Source organism: Myiozetetes cayanensis, unplaced genomic scaffold (genome assembly GCF_022539395.1).
Source record: "Myiozetetes cayanensis isolate MyiCay16 unplaced genomic scaffold, myiCay2020 scf7, whole genome shotgun sequence".
NCBI classification, from domain to species: domain Eukaryota; kingdom Metazoa; phylum Chordata; class Aves; order Passeriformes; family Tyrannidae; genus Myiozetetes; species Myiozetetes cayanensis.
Genome location: NW_026087964.1, coordinates 2,541,670 through 2,558,372, shown reverse-complemented (window position 1 = coordinate 2,558,372; position 16,703 = coordinate 2,541,670). Strand labels below are relative to the sequence as shown.

General features: G+C 45.6%; 1 protein-coding gene across 2 annotated transcripts in view; it reads right to left on the bottom strand.

Moving 5' to 3' along the window:
• Positions 1 to 16,703, bottom strand: part of REEP1 (receptor accessory protein 1) — a 65,112-nt gene that overhangs the window by 13,225 nt on the left and 35,184 nt on the right. Inside the window, exons 6-7 of one of the 2 annotated variants that reach the window (XM_050338108.1) lie at positions 7,988 to 8,156; positions 4 to 39 (exon numbers count right to left, since the gene is read on the bottom strand). In XM_050338108.1, coding sequence (XP_050194065.1) covers positions 4 to 39; positions 7,988 to 8,156 — 205 coding nt within the window. The remainder of the gene's footprint in view (positions 1 to 3; positions 40 to 7,987; positions 8,157 to 16,703) is intronic. The other variant, XM_050338107.1, reaches the window with a different exon arrangement.

Genomic DNA, 16,703 nt, shown 5'->3' with positions numbered 1-16,703 from the left:
CACCTCTGAGGAGTCGGCACACCGAGCAACACGTGCACACTGAAAGAGGAGCTGAGCGTTAGGAACTCATCGGGCTGAGCCACTGACTCCTAGAAAACACTTGGCATCGTTTGGAAGGGGGACTCGAAGGCCCTCGTGTGCACTGTCTCCACTGACCAGCATGGAGCCCACTCAGGAATGTGTCTCATCCCAGGCTGTGTCCCTCCTGGGTGTTAAGGAGGGGATGAGGTTCAGCTCCCTGGCTGTGCTCTCACACCACTAAGCAGAAACAACTCCTGACTGGAGGGACCTGGGAGTGTGGGTAAGGAATGGGTAACACAGTGCAAAAGGCTGTATGATAATAAACATGGGGTGGGCTTGGTTTGCTACGTGCCTGGATTTTTTTTTCAGTAGATTTAGACTTCTTGTACAAGTCTGGCTGCTGCAGCCATTCACACAGCTTCTAAGGAAAACCATCCACAGACTCTGACCTTCCTAAATCAGGAGGGTCCTGCAGCATTTCATATCGTGGTGAAATTGCCAAAAGGGTGAAAACAACCAAGGGAATTGCATTGCACCTTTCAGTGCAAATGCAGGTGATTCACAGCTGCTCATGGAAGTGTGAACTTTACAGCTTCACCTTGTGGACAGCTTATGTTCCAGGAAACAGCCTAGAAATAACTTCCAGTTGGAGCCTTTCAATTTAATGCTCACAGTGGCATCAGTGACTCCACATAAAAAAAGCTTTTGAAGAAGAAAAAGGTTTGAGCCCTGTGTGATTTTTTTTTGTTATGATTATACTGTGCTGTAGACACTAGAAGTTTTTCCATAGTTTCAGAGTCATTTTAAACCAGCACAAACCAGAGCTGCTGTTGAGGAGAGACATCCCACTGCACCTCATACTCTGGCCTCCACCTTCTTTGGCCCTTTACTGATGTCTGAGCTGCTGCTCTCTCTTGCCTTGAGGATCTGACCCAAGTCAAGAGCAACCTGGAAGCAAGGAACAGCATTTAACTCGAACCAGCTCCCCCACTGGGGCCAGCATGTGAAAATAAAATTTGAACATGTCCACAGGAAAGGCCAGTAGGGGCCAAAAGCAAACAAATAGGTCACACCCTTTCAACGAGACTGCTGCCTCACTTTGGCTGGATGCTACTGTGAAACTCTGGGCTTCCTCAACCAACCTCATGAGATCTGCTGTGGGTTCAGCCTCTGATTTTAAACAGAAGGGAGCTGATCACAGTTTTATGACAGTTTATTCCCTGAGAGCTCAGACAACATGTACATAGGGGTTGTTCTCACACACCTTTCTGGTTTGTGGTGACTGAACTAACCAGACACATCCCGACTGCTGATGTTCCCTCACCTTTGTTGTGTCCTGAAAAGCCTTTGGTCTTTCAGTGGAAAACCAAGAATCAGCCTTGACTCTCTCCTGCGCAGAGGAATGGAGAGTGTCAGAAAGCACACTGCCCATTTCTGCTCTGAAATCATTCCAGATGAGAATGATCTCAGCCTGGGGAGAGCTTAAGCAGAAAGGACACTCAGTCTGGGCAATACAGAAGGTGGCTCCATTGTTTGTGATCCTCTGGCCCAGGCAGCATCAGCTCTGGACATGGATGGTCCTGTGATGCAGCACAAATTAAGGCAATACTGTAAGAACAAGAAGTGCAAAAGCCCCTTGCTGTTAATAAGGACATGTCTTGTCTGTGTTTGTTATTGGACATTCGCCAGAACAACAGAATTGCCTTGAAAAATACTTGGAAATATTGTCCTGGAGTTTCCAGTTTTCCCTAACAATGAGTAGCCACATGACATTTACAGTCCCCAAAGGAAAGGGGCAGTTCTGCCCTGTGGAAAAAGCACAGGTTGGAACAGGCACTGAAGATAAAATATCACATTCTATCATCAGGGTGCCAGGACACTAAATTAAGAAATGCTGACCTAAGAGCGAAGCAAAGATCAGATGAAGAGGTTGTGGGGCCTGCTGTGTGGAGGGAAGGGGATCACTGTGTTTCCTTGGTTGTGTCAAAGCAAGGTGTGCACTTCCCAGGAGCAGTGGTGATGACTCATGGGGGGGTCAGCAGCCACCCCCAAATCACAGCAAAAGCAGCCTCTGCCCCTTTGTGTCATCCAGGTGTGATGAGGAGGAGAAGGGTCTCTCTGTGGGATGGATGTGAATAACCTGGAGCCCACTGTGTGCTGAGCAGATCCACTCCTGGGGAAGAACCATCCTCACAGCAGGACTGCTCAAGGCACCACTGAAAGGCACCCAAGACAGCACAAGGCAAAGGTAAAAAAAAAAAAGCAGGAAAAGGTAGAGGAAAAGGAGCAATTCCCCTCGTCTCAAAGGCAGCTCTTGCAGATTTTATTTCTTGGCCTCATAAGACACTCTTCAGCAGGCAAAAACAAACCTACTGCTGTGTCTGCATGAGGTTGTTACTGAGTGTCAAGCTCTTCACATGGTACTTTGTGTCAAGAGATCCCGAAAGTCACAAATCCATCTAAATCAGCACCATTCACATTATAAAAATAACACCAATGGGAATGAAACAAGCTGAGCAGTTATTTAATGCAGAGGGCAGTGTGGTCCTGCTGCCAGCTTTTGGCCAAAGCCCACCAGTGTCAGCAGAGCCTTTTCACTTGTTTCAGTGGGTTTGGAATCACGTCCAAGAGATGTGAAACCAGAACCTGAACTGCTCTTGGTGCTCACAGGAGGACTGGGGGGGTTTCACACCAACAGACCTGAGTTTCAGCAGCCTTCTCTGTGCAGAGAAGACAACAGACCTCTCTCTGCCCCCCATCTTTTCAAACCAGTTTCTTTCAGATATCACATCTGCTCTTAAACAGTCACACAACAGGACTGGAACCAGCAACACCAAGTTTCACACCAGATCTGGCTGCATTTCCAAGTAAACTCCTGTAACCTCATCCTGAGGAGCCTCCTCTTGTCTTTGCCTCACTACTGTAAGTGAGGGTGTGCTCCCACACACCACTTGTTCAGCAGCAAAGCTGGCTTGAGCAGCTTCCAGCTCCCGGCCTCTTGATCCCGTATCTCCCAAAACAGACATCTTGGAGGCTCCCAATAAGGCAGATTAGCAAATTGGCCTGAGTTAAAAATAATCCCTCAGAAATAGTACAAGAAGTACTTTTAATCTGGATCAAACTCAGGATTTCTTCCTGATGCTCACACACACTCCCAGGCATGGGGATGCCAGTCCCAAAGCAAAAAGGGTTACCACTGCTACAGCAGTGCTTAGTTTTTCCACCTGTAAGGTTGCCTTTGGTGCTACCATTGCCCCTTCCTCAGGAAAGTCCCACATGCAGCAACACTCCTCAACACATCCAGTCAAAATAACACTTTTGGTTTCCTGTTTCTGCCACAGTTACCGATCAGTTGCAAATTTAGGCAGTGACTTCGAGAGCTGCACTTGCAGATGTTGGAAAACATCCTTATCACCAAGACAGATCACAGAATCACAGCATGGTGTGGGTTGGAAGGGACCTTAAAGATCTAGTTCCACTTCCCTGCCATGGGCAGGGACATCTTCCACTAGACCAGGTTGCTCAAAACCTCATCCACGCTGGCTTTGGGTATTTCCAATGCTTCTGGGTATCAGGTGCAACCTGAAGCCCCTCTGATAATATAATGATAATTACAGTAATAACAGTAATAATATAAAATCCAAAGAAACCCTCTCCAGCATAAAGGAGTGCCTGGAAAAAGGGACTGCCACAGTGCAAAGCCACCACTTCCAGGTGGTGACCCAAGTGGGGTCAGCTCTCAGCATCCTCCACAACAGGTCCCATATGATGACAGGGTTTTAGCTTTAATTGGCTGATTTAGTTAACATGCATTTTTATGTTGAGGCATTATTGTTCCAGCCATACCTTAATTCTAACCATAAGCATCTCCACAGCCCTGAGGAGTTTCAGAGCTCTGATCAAAAAGGGTTGGTGGATTCCATCTGTTTTTCCTTCCTGAGTGCTTCATCTCAAAATTCCATAATAGCAGGGGCTGTTACCCCTCAGAAATGGAACTATGCTGTCTTGTCAGTCAAAGAAAACACACGGGTAAGAACACGACTCTGTGTTCTTCATTATAACCATAACCTTTAACTCAAGCCCTCAGCTAATTCTCTTAATTAGTGTGGTCACAAAGAGATCAACGAGCAGGCACAATTCTAGCTGGCAGCAGCCAAGGACAATTAACATAAGCCTTCTTTGAATCATATAAAACTTCAGGTTTTTGTTTTGGGAATCATTAATCTCCTATTTTAAGGTTTCTCTTGGCAACACTGGGAATAAAACACTTGCAAAAGGCAAGGACAAGATGTTTCCTTTCTCGTTGGATTTTTTTTTTGATGCTGCTAACATAATTTGTGGATTTGCAGTGGGAGTAGGACAGAAGGAAAAAAGAGAGGGAAACACCTCTAACCAGCAAAAAACCCTCAAAAAAAAAATCTCCTCTGAGTTGGCTTTGCGTGCCAGGTTGCTGATGTAAGAGGTAATTGAGCATCAGGAGAACAGAGGTGCAGCACAGGTTCTGTTATTTTTAGGACAAGTTGGTTATTTAAACTGTGAACTGATACAGTGAGTGGTGAGTGAAAACTTCTCCTTATCAACAGTAATTGGCAGAAACTGCAGATAAAATGCCCTATTTCTGGAATGCACTACTGATACCCTGCTCCTGGGTAACCACAGTGCACGGAACTCTCCTGCTGGCAGTCGGTCACCACTGCTGTTCCTCAGGGCTCGGTACTGGGGCCAGTCCTGTTTAGGATCTTTACTGATGACCTGGACAAGGGGACCAAGGGCACCCTCAGTCAGTTTGCAGATGACACCAAGCTGGGTGGCAGTGTTGGTGTGCTGGGCAGCAGGAAGGCTCTGCAGAGGGATCTGGACAGGCTGGATCGATGGGCTGAGGCCAATGGAATGAGGTTCAAAAAAGGTCAAGTGCTGTGTCCTGCACTTGGGTCACAACAACGCCCTGCAGCTCTACAGGCTGGGGAGGAAGGGCTGGAGCAGCTGGGGATGTTTAGCCTGGAGAAAAAGGAGGCTCAGGGAGAATTTTATTGCTCTCCACAACTACCTGAAAAGGCTGCAGCCAGGTGGGGATCAGTCTCTTCTCCCAGGGTAAGAGCAAAAAGAAACTATGAGAAGAGAAAAGGGAGCAGTGGTTTTGTCTCCTTCTATGGGCACGCAGCTCATCTTTGTTTAACATGAGAAAGAACTTCTTCGTGTTTAGGGTGGCAGAGCACTGGAACAGGCTGCCAAGGGTGGTTGTGGAGTCTCCCTCTCTGGAGAAGTTCAAAACTCACCTGGACGTGCTCTTGTGTAACCTGCTTTAGGTGACCCTGCCTTTATCACTGAATCATAGACTGGTCTGGGTTGGAAGGTACCTTAAATATGATCTCATTCCAACCCCCTGACATGGGCAGGGACCCTTCCAAGTACAGGAAAGCCACATAAATCTTCTAAGGTATTAACCTTAAAATACACAAGTATCTACCACCACATATGCCTTTCAGGACCCAGGCATGGAAAGCACAATTCCTTCCTTCAGTTTTACACACTAAGGAGCAAAGATACCAGTGTCAAACCAGTGCTTTGCAATATAGCAGGTTGTGGATTCACGTGTCCTAACTCAGTCTTGCCTCCTAATCACCACACTGCTTCTGCAGACACAGGACCCGCTCCTTCAAGCTTTCCCCAAAAGTCTCCATAAAGCAGGGTTTCTGCTCTGATTGAGGCTGCAACGTCTGCAGCCCCAGACAGGCTCTCTATTAATGTTTCTAAAGTTGATTTCTGTCTCACAGTCACTGCTGTTGGGCTTTCCAACAGCTGGTTAGAAAGACCTTTAACAAGAAAGGTGAGGTCTTTGGCTGAGTCACCCTCATGTCTAAGACACAGTCTGGGGTATTTTTACTGACTCCATCTGATGTCAGACTGACTGTGCCCCACTAATGCAGGAAAAAACGAGGAGTCTAATGTTTCTGTGAGGGAGTGGGGACTGCTGACAGGAGCATTTGTGTCATCTGAGGGCTCTGAGACAGGTGAAAGAGCTGTGTGTCAGCTGTTCTGCAGCGACAGCTCACGCACACTCTCATATATGTATGTGTTACACATCCATAGCACACTTCATAGGCAGAGGCAAATTCTGTCTGCCCCCTGCTTATGTGCAACTCTCCATCTAAACAAATATGAAAGGTGCAGTGATGGAACTGTGCCTGGGATTGGTGTGCCTGTCTTTGCAGGTAGAGAATTAGGGACCTCAAAGAAATCATTAAGTGAGATGGGACAGACAGAGGCCTTGGAAGATTTTGCAGATTTGTGCAGTTTCCATTAGAAGAAAAATTAAAACCAAAATCTCGAATTACTTAGATCCAAAATTTGTGATAAACACTATGCTCAGTTTGAAAAGTTCATGAACAATTTTTCAGAGATTCATTCTGAGAGGTCCTTGTATAGTGCTGACATGAAACCAGACCAAAATAAAGTATTTTTGTGTGTTGAGACAAGGGTTTGTGGTCAGGGTGAGCTGACCAGGTGAGCTGTCTTACGAGCAAAACTACAAAGTGTTCTACACAACATGGAATTAAGATGATTAAATTATGATTTCTTTATGACACCAGTTATTTTGGTCTAAATATGTGACTTTTTAAAGAGTTTTACCCTGTGTGTGAACACTTTATTTTTGGATTCATTACTTCAAGAGAAGTGCATACAATACCTTACATAAAGATGAGAATAAAACCACTGGGCAACAAGATTAGCTATTTCAGTTTACCCATAAAGAACATCTATTCAACAGATAATGTTAAAAAAATTAGAGAAGTCTGTGAGCCAGAATTCTCAGAATTTGCAGAGGGCTTGATGGATACTCTTTAAGAAGGATAAGACATTTCTAATACATTCCAAGATTAAAGCAAACTGGAAGGGGCAGCAACTACTTGGACTGAATGTTTGCACAGAACTCAACACACAGAAGCTGAAACTGCTGAATTTCTAACTTGCCAACATGTGTTTCACAAGCTACCAAGTGCAACTTTCCATGGCTTCTCATCACAGCAGTCGAGCTGTGTGATCTTTGGTGGCGTGTGGGAATCCCAGAAGCCATCTGGAACCACCTGCTTGGGATAACCCACCATGTCTCAATTTTCGAGATCTACTCTGCAAAGCTATCTCCAATTAAATGTCTGGGATTTGGACTCACAAAGATTTCTTTAACCAAGCTTGAAATATTCTTTTATAACTCAATCCTCAAGAACGGATTTTATGCACATCATGATGTTTCTTCCCTTTGTTCTTTCCAAATTTGAAAACAAACCACTGTCCCTCAGAGACACATTTTTCCATAGCAGTGCCTGTGCAGTCAGCCTTCATATCATAAAGAGTTGTCAGATCTTGGTCTCTGCTGCTAGGAGTGCTTTATATGGGTTTTATTTCTCAGTAGGCTTCATCACTGATAAATTTCTGGCACCACAACTGTTCAGTGTTGGAACAGCTACTGTACAGTTTAGGAGGAGTATAAGTGGGCCTAATTCAAACCAGATATCCATCAGAACTCACATTTATGTTTAGATGACACAGGGCAGAGAGACTACATCACCACATGGGGTCTCTGATGATAATAATGACCCTTGTCCACTCCTGGGCATTGTTATCCCCTCTTTTTGCACTTCCATTAGCCCCTCTCATGGAAAGCCCAGCACACCTTGCAGCCCCCAGCCCAGAGCCCAACATTCCAGCTCAGTTTGCAAGGACTGAGTCTGGCTCCTTTGCATGCCCAAGTCCCATCCTTGGTACCAGCCAGGAATAGTAACCATCAAACGATGATCCTGTTTTCCCTCTTGTGTTCCAAGAGACTCGACAGCGTGTCTGTGTCCTGTGAATCCTGGTATGCGCTGCCTGCAGTGTCTGTTTCTGTCTGTTCCTGCCAACTGCATGACTTCATTGGACGGTGTGATATTCCACACAACACAACACTGAAAATAACACTGGCACTTACCTGAGCTGCCAGTGCCTTCTGATGCACTTCTGGATGGTTTTGGGTGGCTCTGTTTGCTACTTGTTCGTACAGTGACCGAGGGAGGAACGGTGCTGCTGCTGTCTCCGCGGATCGTCGACAGATCCTGCATGCTAAAGCTCCGTAGCCTCTCAGACAGGGCTCCCTGTCCCTGGTTGAACAAGCAAGTAAAGAACACAAAGTTAGATCCAACAGCGTACTTTGAGCCTCTTTTCTCCCTTGCTTATTGAAATCCATCAGAACAATAGGAAAAGGAAAAAAAAAGTGCCTGGTCTAGTAACCTAGAAAGGACAAAAATGAGTGTTAAAAGCATCGTTTCCCTCTCTTTGCTCTTCCTTTTGGAGTGATTCTGTGGTGAGCATCTCTGATTCTTCAGTGCAGTCATTTGATCTTAGAGCAGCCTTGGCCACATGTAAAGGAGCTAGAAACATACATGTTGTTGTATGTTTCTAGCAGGTACTTTTCTTCATCAGAATCTGAGCCAAACAGGTGCTTCGCTTCAGAATCACAATGAAATGGCCTGCATCAAAATTACTCCCTTTTAAACACCTCTGAAGATATTCACCCAGCTGTTCTCAGCCATACACAGTATTTCCAGGGCACAGAAAGTTTGAAATTTTGAAGTAATAAAAAGATATTGTTATATGCAAAGAAATATTCCAGTAGTTTGGTTTTTTTTTTTCATGCAGCTTAAGGAAGAAGTAAACTAACACAAACATTTTTCTTTCTTTTTATACTAGTTCTCAATCAGGTAACAAACACATTCCTTGGAGAAAGGAACATAACTGTTCTTTGTAAAGGATGGGATGGTTAGAAGACACCTTTCATTAAAACCACATCCCATCAAAAAGTTGGCTTTAAGTATTCTGTGACCCTCATACTAGGAATGTCAGAAAATTCAATCCATAAAGAATCAGAATTGTTAAGATTATAAAGGGTCTTTAAGCTACCTCAAGTGACATCCAGAATACAAATTGCATAAGTAATAAAAAATACATTTAGGTTTCAATAAGTTGTTAAGGAAGGAGGATCTGAAAGTTACCTCTCAGCATACAGTCTTGAAAAAAATACTGAAATTACCACAGAGCCTGATTCTAAGGCACATAGATAGGACTCATCCTGACCATCTACAGTCTAAGGCAAGACTGGACACATTCCTTGCTAAAGCTGTTAGGCAACACTACCTGTCCCTTAGTGCACTGGCACTGATCCAGTCGGAAGCAAATGCATCAATTTACCTGCTGACTTACCAACTTCAGAAACTTCACATGTGCAGTAATGGAAAATCAGTGCCTCTAATCCCATATAAATTCCTTAGCATTTACTTCTAGGGAGCGTAAGTAGACAAGGCACCAAGTGCTTACAACTACAGCCACTGGGTCACTCTGCACTTTCTGCATTCAAGAAAACTGGCAGACCAGTCATCTCCCAACTGTTCAGCCTGAAGCTTTTTGTATAAGAAAAATGGGTTGAAACTCCCTTCTCAACTCCATAGCACATCAGTTTAACCTCATCCACATCCTGGACTACAGCGCTCTTCTGCATCGGCCAGAAGCAACCAGCACCCAAGGGTAACTTCAGTGCTGTCCCAAAGCACCAGCAGTAGATTTTTTAATCAGTCTTACTGAACCTCTGCTTTCCTAAGATCTCTCTGTGTATTCTGTCTTTGGCAGCATTTCACAGAATCACAGAATGCTTTGGGTTGGAAGGGACCATAACGTAGTTCCAGCCACCCTGCCATGGGCAGGGACACATTCCACTAGGCCAGGTTGCTCAGGGCTCCATCCAGCCTGGCCTTGCACACTTCCAGGGATGGGATTTTGCATTTTGCTTTCCTGCAGACTGTTACAGAGAAGCAGTAGACTTGCCTTGCTCTTTCCCATTTAGCCTATTTTTCTTTTGAAAGTGTTGTAAATGGACTGGGCTTCTTTGCTTGTATAGCAAGACATTTTATGTTGCTGATTTTAGATGCTTGGCAGTGGAGTTCCTGGGAACTTCTGTTTTGTTTAATTGTCACCTCTGCCATCACATCCTCCAACCTGCCACATGAGTTAATACCTGAGTTTTAAAGGCTACTCCTGCCAGTGGCTGAGCCAGTCTTGGAATACGTTCTCACTCCAAGAGGAATCTCAAATTAATCCTCTTAGGCCAGTTTAAGGTACATCTATTCTTCAAATGAAGTTTGCTTGCATGGCTGCTCAGCTGGGTGTGATCTCAGCTGCCCAGAGCTCAGTGCAGTTCTGGATGGGTTTTGGAGTTTGCACTGAGTTCCTGTAGAGCCACCCTGTTCTTAGTGACTGATTTAAAGCCAACACAAGACATCCTACCTCTGCAGTCTCATGACTTGCCCAGTGAGGGCAAGCTGAGAGCAATCAGACCACTAAATAATATTCTGCTGTTGCAGAATGGCTGGCCCAGCAAAGCCAGAGGGTTAGCAACTGATGAGCTGCTGTAACCCGAGTGCTGGATTCCTCCTGCACCCCCAGCTCAAGTGTCAGCAGTGCTCAAGCTTTTAACCTCCTCCAGCTGCTCTGCTGAGCCAGCTAACCCGAATTCCACTTCATTCCAGTGATTTACGTGTGTGGACACGAGTCAGGGTAGAGACGAGGCTCACGCGTCAGACCAACCTGGCAGGGAAGTTGACACCAACACACCCTTTTGCAGGGAAAATGAAGGAGATATGTTAATATCCTTGCATTGCAACTCGTGATATAGCGGCACACAGTGATCAAAGGCCCCAGGGAGAGCTTTGAAGCAAGGGCCTGATATGTGCCTGTCATCTGTGGGTCCGTTACATCAGCGCATAATACAAAGCCACAGCCTTGAGCACAAACTCACAGCAGCTCTACTAAACAACTTCAACTTCCTCCAAGGAAAAAAAAAAAAAGAATTAAAATTGTCTTTTCCTAATTTTTGCTTTAATTTAACCTGAGTTTCTAACAGCAAAAATAAAATCTGTTGCCTACCACACAGATAATAGCAAAATACTACTGTTACTGTTTCGACCATTCCAATTCTCAGCAGTGGCAGGAAGAGCAAATGCCTGGGCTGAGTGAGGGCACTGAACAGCTGTGAAAACCTGCAGGCTTCCCTTTAATTTAATTTTTTTCCAATTTCTGCACCTTCAGTCTTTTTAGGATAGACTTGATTTAATTGTTCCTAGGGTGCAATGTAACACAATTCTCTCCCAGTTACCACATTTTTACCTGATCCAAAATAGAAACATGACAGAAATTACCAGAATCCAGATGGTTTCAGGGCAAAATGGAAAATGTTGTTACCAACCTTAATTTCCCTGTCAGATAAGCAGCTGCTGTATACGAAATCACAAGCATTTAAAAGCCAGCACTGTGAGGGTTTGCATTGCTGCAGCTAAATGTTTTAGAAATGACGACTTTATCCAACTTAACACTTATTATTCCACAATAAGACTTATTATTTACTAGCAAAAGAAAAGAACAACTTAATAGCTTTATTTCAGAACAGCACATTTAGCACAGCACACGTCTTGGGCCGTGTTCTATTAAAACAATCACGTGGAAGATGAAGAGCAGCTGTTTTGGGGGTTTTTATTTACTGTCTTGGCCGTCATCATGTCAGTGTTCTTCCAACTGCTACAAACATGAGAGATATCCCAGGAATTTCAGTACAGAGTGTCTGCCCAGAGAGAGGATCCAGGTCCTGAAGCTATGCCTAGGCTGCAGGCCACAGTCATGTTTGCAGCATGTCCACACAGATCCGGGCCAGTTTTGTCCTAGAGAGTGTGACAGCAGCAATATCATGACAGCAGCTGTGTCAGCAGCAAAACAGCAAAATGTTATTATACAGCCTTTGAAAATGGGGACTGGGAGGGCTGTGGGACTGTGGATGACACCACCTCTCTCTCCCCTCATGGAACACCAACTACCCTGTCAGGATGACCGGGCTGGCAGCGTGGGACCCCTGTTTTGGGGACTGTAGAGGACACAAGCAAGACAAGGTGCTGGAAGACCCAGCTTTCATCTCCCAGAGCACAAGACTCCCTGCCTAAACTCAGCTTCTACCTCACCCAGCTTCTCCTAGGACTGTCCCCACTGCAATTCTGATTTTGTAGACGGTGAGTTTGCTAGATGGTGACCACAAGTCACCAAATTCACCTTCTTGCCTGTCTGGAAGTTCACCCCATAAGTGAAGGTACAGCTCAAACTGAAAGCAGAGCTCTTCAGGCTTCCTTTGCCTCTTCTTCCCTCAGGATCTACCAACCTCACAAGGTCCATTCAGGGACAGTGCTCTTTTTCTCAGGGCCAGAGCTCGGTGTTACTGGATAGGATAAAAGACAAATACTAAAAAGGGCACGGTAATATCACTCCCCAGTCACTGCTATCACTTGGTATCAACCTTATTTAGATGCAGAACACCACCAGAGGTACTGGGGCATTGCCCACCAAGACATGGACATTTGAGCTGCAGAAGTTCATCTGTGATTCTAAGGGAAGTTAAACCTCCCATTCATGTGGCAGAGTAATTAATCTAAAACTAAATTAGATACATCTGCCTGCTTTAGTCAAAATGACAGATATAGTATAGACATTCCTTCCTTACCCAAATCTAGCACGTTCTCTCCTTTTGGTTTAAAGAGTAGGACAGGACACTGAGCTTCCAAACCCAGCAACCTGCACACTGCCTTCCTCTACACGTTGCAGACATCATCATCATCTCCAGAAACAAACATCAAGTTCAGTGGGTCCAGAGCACAAACACCGATGTAAACTGTATTTGCCTGGACCAGAAATCTTGATCCTTTCAAACAACTGACATTGCATAGCGACAGGCACTGTAAATGGTACTCCATCAGAAAGAGCTGGAACTGTCTTAATTTCTTCACCTATTATTACTCTCTGCATTCATACATGAAGTAAAGCTTTTTAGAGGGAGATGCATTTTGGAGTATAGGAAAAACTGTGTTTACATCCAAGGGAATTATTCATGATAAATACTCCACATACATAGGTAGCTAAAGCTAAAGGAAATAAATGTAAGCACATAATTTAAAAATTTGCCATTTATATAACAGTCCCACTAAATATAATCTAAATATAAACATATAACAGTGTCTAGATTTTATCATTCCTTCAGCCTGAGAATAAGAAAGAATTCTGTACATATTATTTAGGCTTCAAAACAGCACTAACACCTACAAATTCCATTTTGCAGCTGTGGAAACTATGACACAGCATGTTGAACTAAAACAAATCAGGAATCAAAAGCTGCCAAGTCACAAAAGAGAAGCTTTTAATACAATCACTGTTAATGCAGGATGGCACCTCCTGGCCTTTTGCATCTTAGGATCAGCAGTTAATGGACAAGCAAGGGAACACTAAGTCACACTCAGCACACTTCCAGCACAACACTAAACCTGTTAATGTTCTCCTCTCTTTCTGCTGTACCTGTGGTTAGTGGTTCTCTTCCACACTAGCAGACATGTCTGCATGCACGTTACAGCCTCTGTCCTGCCAATGTCCACTACAAGGTGTAGTTCATGTTCCCAGGATGTCAGTAGGACTGCCCCAACCACATCTGTCCTCACAAGTTCCACTGCAACCCCAGCCATCCTCATACAGTTCACAGCAGTGGGAGACAGGCTCCCTTCACCCACTAGTGAGAACACAACAGCAAACACAGAAGCTTGGCCGATGCAGCAGCAGCAACCACCTGAGTTAGATGTGTTTTCCATGTACAAAGCTCCCTGCCTGGCTGCTGGACTCTCTCTGATTGCCAGCAGAGGACTTTGAAGGCATTTTGCTGATGAGCTCAAGGACAGGCTTATGAAGCTCAGCACACAGGATCTGTCTACTGGAAGGGAGGAGACAGAGACAGCACGTGGCCTCAGACCAACCTCAGCTGAAAACAGTTCAAACGAGTCTATCAGGGAGCAGACATTAGTTAGGGTTAGTGCAAGCACTCAGCAGATTACCTGCCCTTTTTTCTGGTCCAAATAGAAGGGTAAATGAAGGAGCTGAGAGACCTAGCAAGGGAAAAAAGAGAGCCATTGTGGCAACACACAAAAAAGCTTTGAGAATAGGGTCTATTTGAAGCATAAGTAATCAAGGTGAGACATGAGCATGACACTGGGCACCATGTGCTGGGGCTCACGTACACATAAAAAGCAGGGACACCCACCTGTGGACTACACCTCTGAACATAAGCTCTCCCTTCCTCAGCTTTCCCAGAGAGATGGAGAAAACCACTCCCTAACCCTGGCTGACAAGGAGTTACCCACCAAGTTTGTGTAAAAAGTAAAGTGAATTATAAACACAATTGGCTGCCACTCCACTCCTTGCGCTTGACTGATGCTTCCCACTGGAGAAACCCCCAGTGTCTGGCCTAATGACTAATTTAGACAAGGATTAGCTGAGGGATACATGGCAGTCATTTTAGCCCTGGTGACTGACAGGTCTCCCCAGCAGTAGGGGTAACACTGGGGAATTACTCACGGTAGTGAGCAGAAGTTTGCACACAGAAGCTTCACTGTGTCTGGCTGCAGGCAGGCCCTGAGTAAAACCATCAGCTTTGCAGTCCTGAGTGAAGGAGGAAATTGCTTCTGCCACCAAATGAACACAAATATCCTACAAGCAATATCCTTATTTATGGCCAGGGCTTGTGTGCTGTGCCTAGTCTGGAACAGCTACCTGGTTTGGAGATGCCAGACAGCATTAGAGACTCAAAGGGAAACCAGCTGACGTTAATGTTGATGGTGGAAACTTATTTTCATCCACCCTTTTTGTTTGTGCAGTTCATTTCCTCTCCTGGGAACTGTTTGTTATTGTTTCTCCCAGCCTGGTCTCTCTGTACAAATTTATTGTTTGGTTCTGCTGTCCTGTGCATTCATTGACCGCTGTCTGCTTCTTGGAGACACCAACCAAAGAGCCAACAAGAAAGGGAAACTGGGAACAGCTACCTGGTTTGTAGCTCCAACAGCACTGGGATTTTATAGGTCTGTGAAAAACAGATTCTTAGAGACTTGAGAATGAAAGATACATCGCAGCCCTGACAAGAATACTTCACTAAATACTGTGATCAGAGGCACACCACCATATGTTTCAAGAAAGCCATTTGTGGCTCCTCTTAATTGGCGTAACATAGCTCAGCCATGAGATCTTTGATTTGGGATCCCAAATGGAAATCCTTTAAAGGAAGCTGCTTTCAAAAGCAACAAGCTCAGCCCCTCTGAGATAACACTAATGTGTTCCCAAAGGCTTCTCAAACTGTGAACTCTGAATCACTCCTGACTTGTGCAGCTCTTGGCCGTGTTACTGACCGGGGCACACGGTGTGACCATCACCAGCACAGTACTCAGTATGCTGGTCAGAACTGTGCTCCCACGTGTTCAGTGAGCACAGGAACACTCTCCCTCTAAGCAGTTGGATCTAATCCTTACAAAGAGGCTTTATCCAGAGTCTTAAAGGAAAGGATGCTCCCCACCCACTGCCTCCCCCTTTCCCAATTCAAGTAGAAGTGCAGTTCTCCACTGCCATGCCACAAAAGCCAGCGTGTCTCTCCCACCTAAGTTTTTGCTCCAAATTCCCACAGTAAGTAAGTCTCAATTCCTACAGAAAATTAGGGATCTAAATACTGACTTTCAGGCAGTTGCAATGGCTACACCAGCCAGATACTAGAAATAATTAAAAGATGCTGTTTGTCCTACAGAGGAAGAAACCTAAATCATCACCAGCATTTCCCTTCCAGTGCCCTGGTTTAAAAAACAGCAAATCCAGAGGGGACACTTCATGATAAATTTCTTTGGCCATGGGCCCCTAAAGCAGTGGAGCTGCAACGCCTCCAGGGGAAGGTGAGTCCGAAGGTGGGAACAGGAGTGACATGCCAGCCCAGCCAGGTGGTTTGTGAAGTGCTGAGGCTGCACTCCTGAGCATCAGCTAAGGAGGAGGATGCACTCAGGGAACCCCTCCGCGTGCCTGCTCCTTTTAGCGATCCCCGCAGTGACTGCTGGCTCCGGCAGCACCACAAGCCACATTTCCCCACGCATGAAAGGCTCCTGGACTGTTTCTCAGACTTATTAGGCACAAATGGGCTTTTCACTGACACCAGTCATGCGTGTCTGCTCCCTCCACCTCATTTATCTTCTCCTGCCAAGGCACTGCACCCACTGCCAGCGCCACGCTGTGCCCCGCTCCCCTGTGCACAGGGCGCACGCAATGGGCCACAGCACCAGCTGCTCTCACCAGTCCCTGCCCTGCCCACAGAAGGGCAGGAGAAAGGCAGAGGAAGGAACGCTGCCAGAAACCCCTGGGTTACACTGATCTGTTGGCAGTGGGATGTTTTCTGTGCATCTCCTTTGAAAAGCAGAGTTGGGGTTGCAGTCTGTGGATGGTTAAGTGGTTGGGAGCAGGATGGGAAAATACACTGGCCTGAGTGGCAGAATTGGTTTGTTCAGGGTGGGGGATAAGGATACATTCAAACAGGATCTGGGAATGCCAGGAGCTTGAAGAAGAGGGTCAGAGAGCTGGGGGAGGGTGTAAAACTGGTGATGGATGGGTTGTAGAGACAGAGTAGGCAATGTTAGGATTGGGCAGGGTCCTGGGAAGGCAAGCAGGGATAGAAGAGTTGGGGACTGGGGACAGGGCAAGGCAGCAGGTTATAGGAGGCTCAGGGTGACAGCTGGAGGACAAGGAAGTGCAAGGAGCATGGTGGCTGCAAGGCA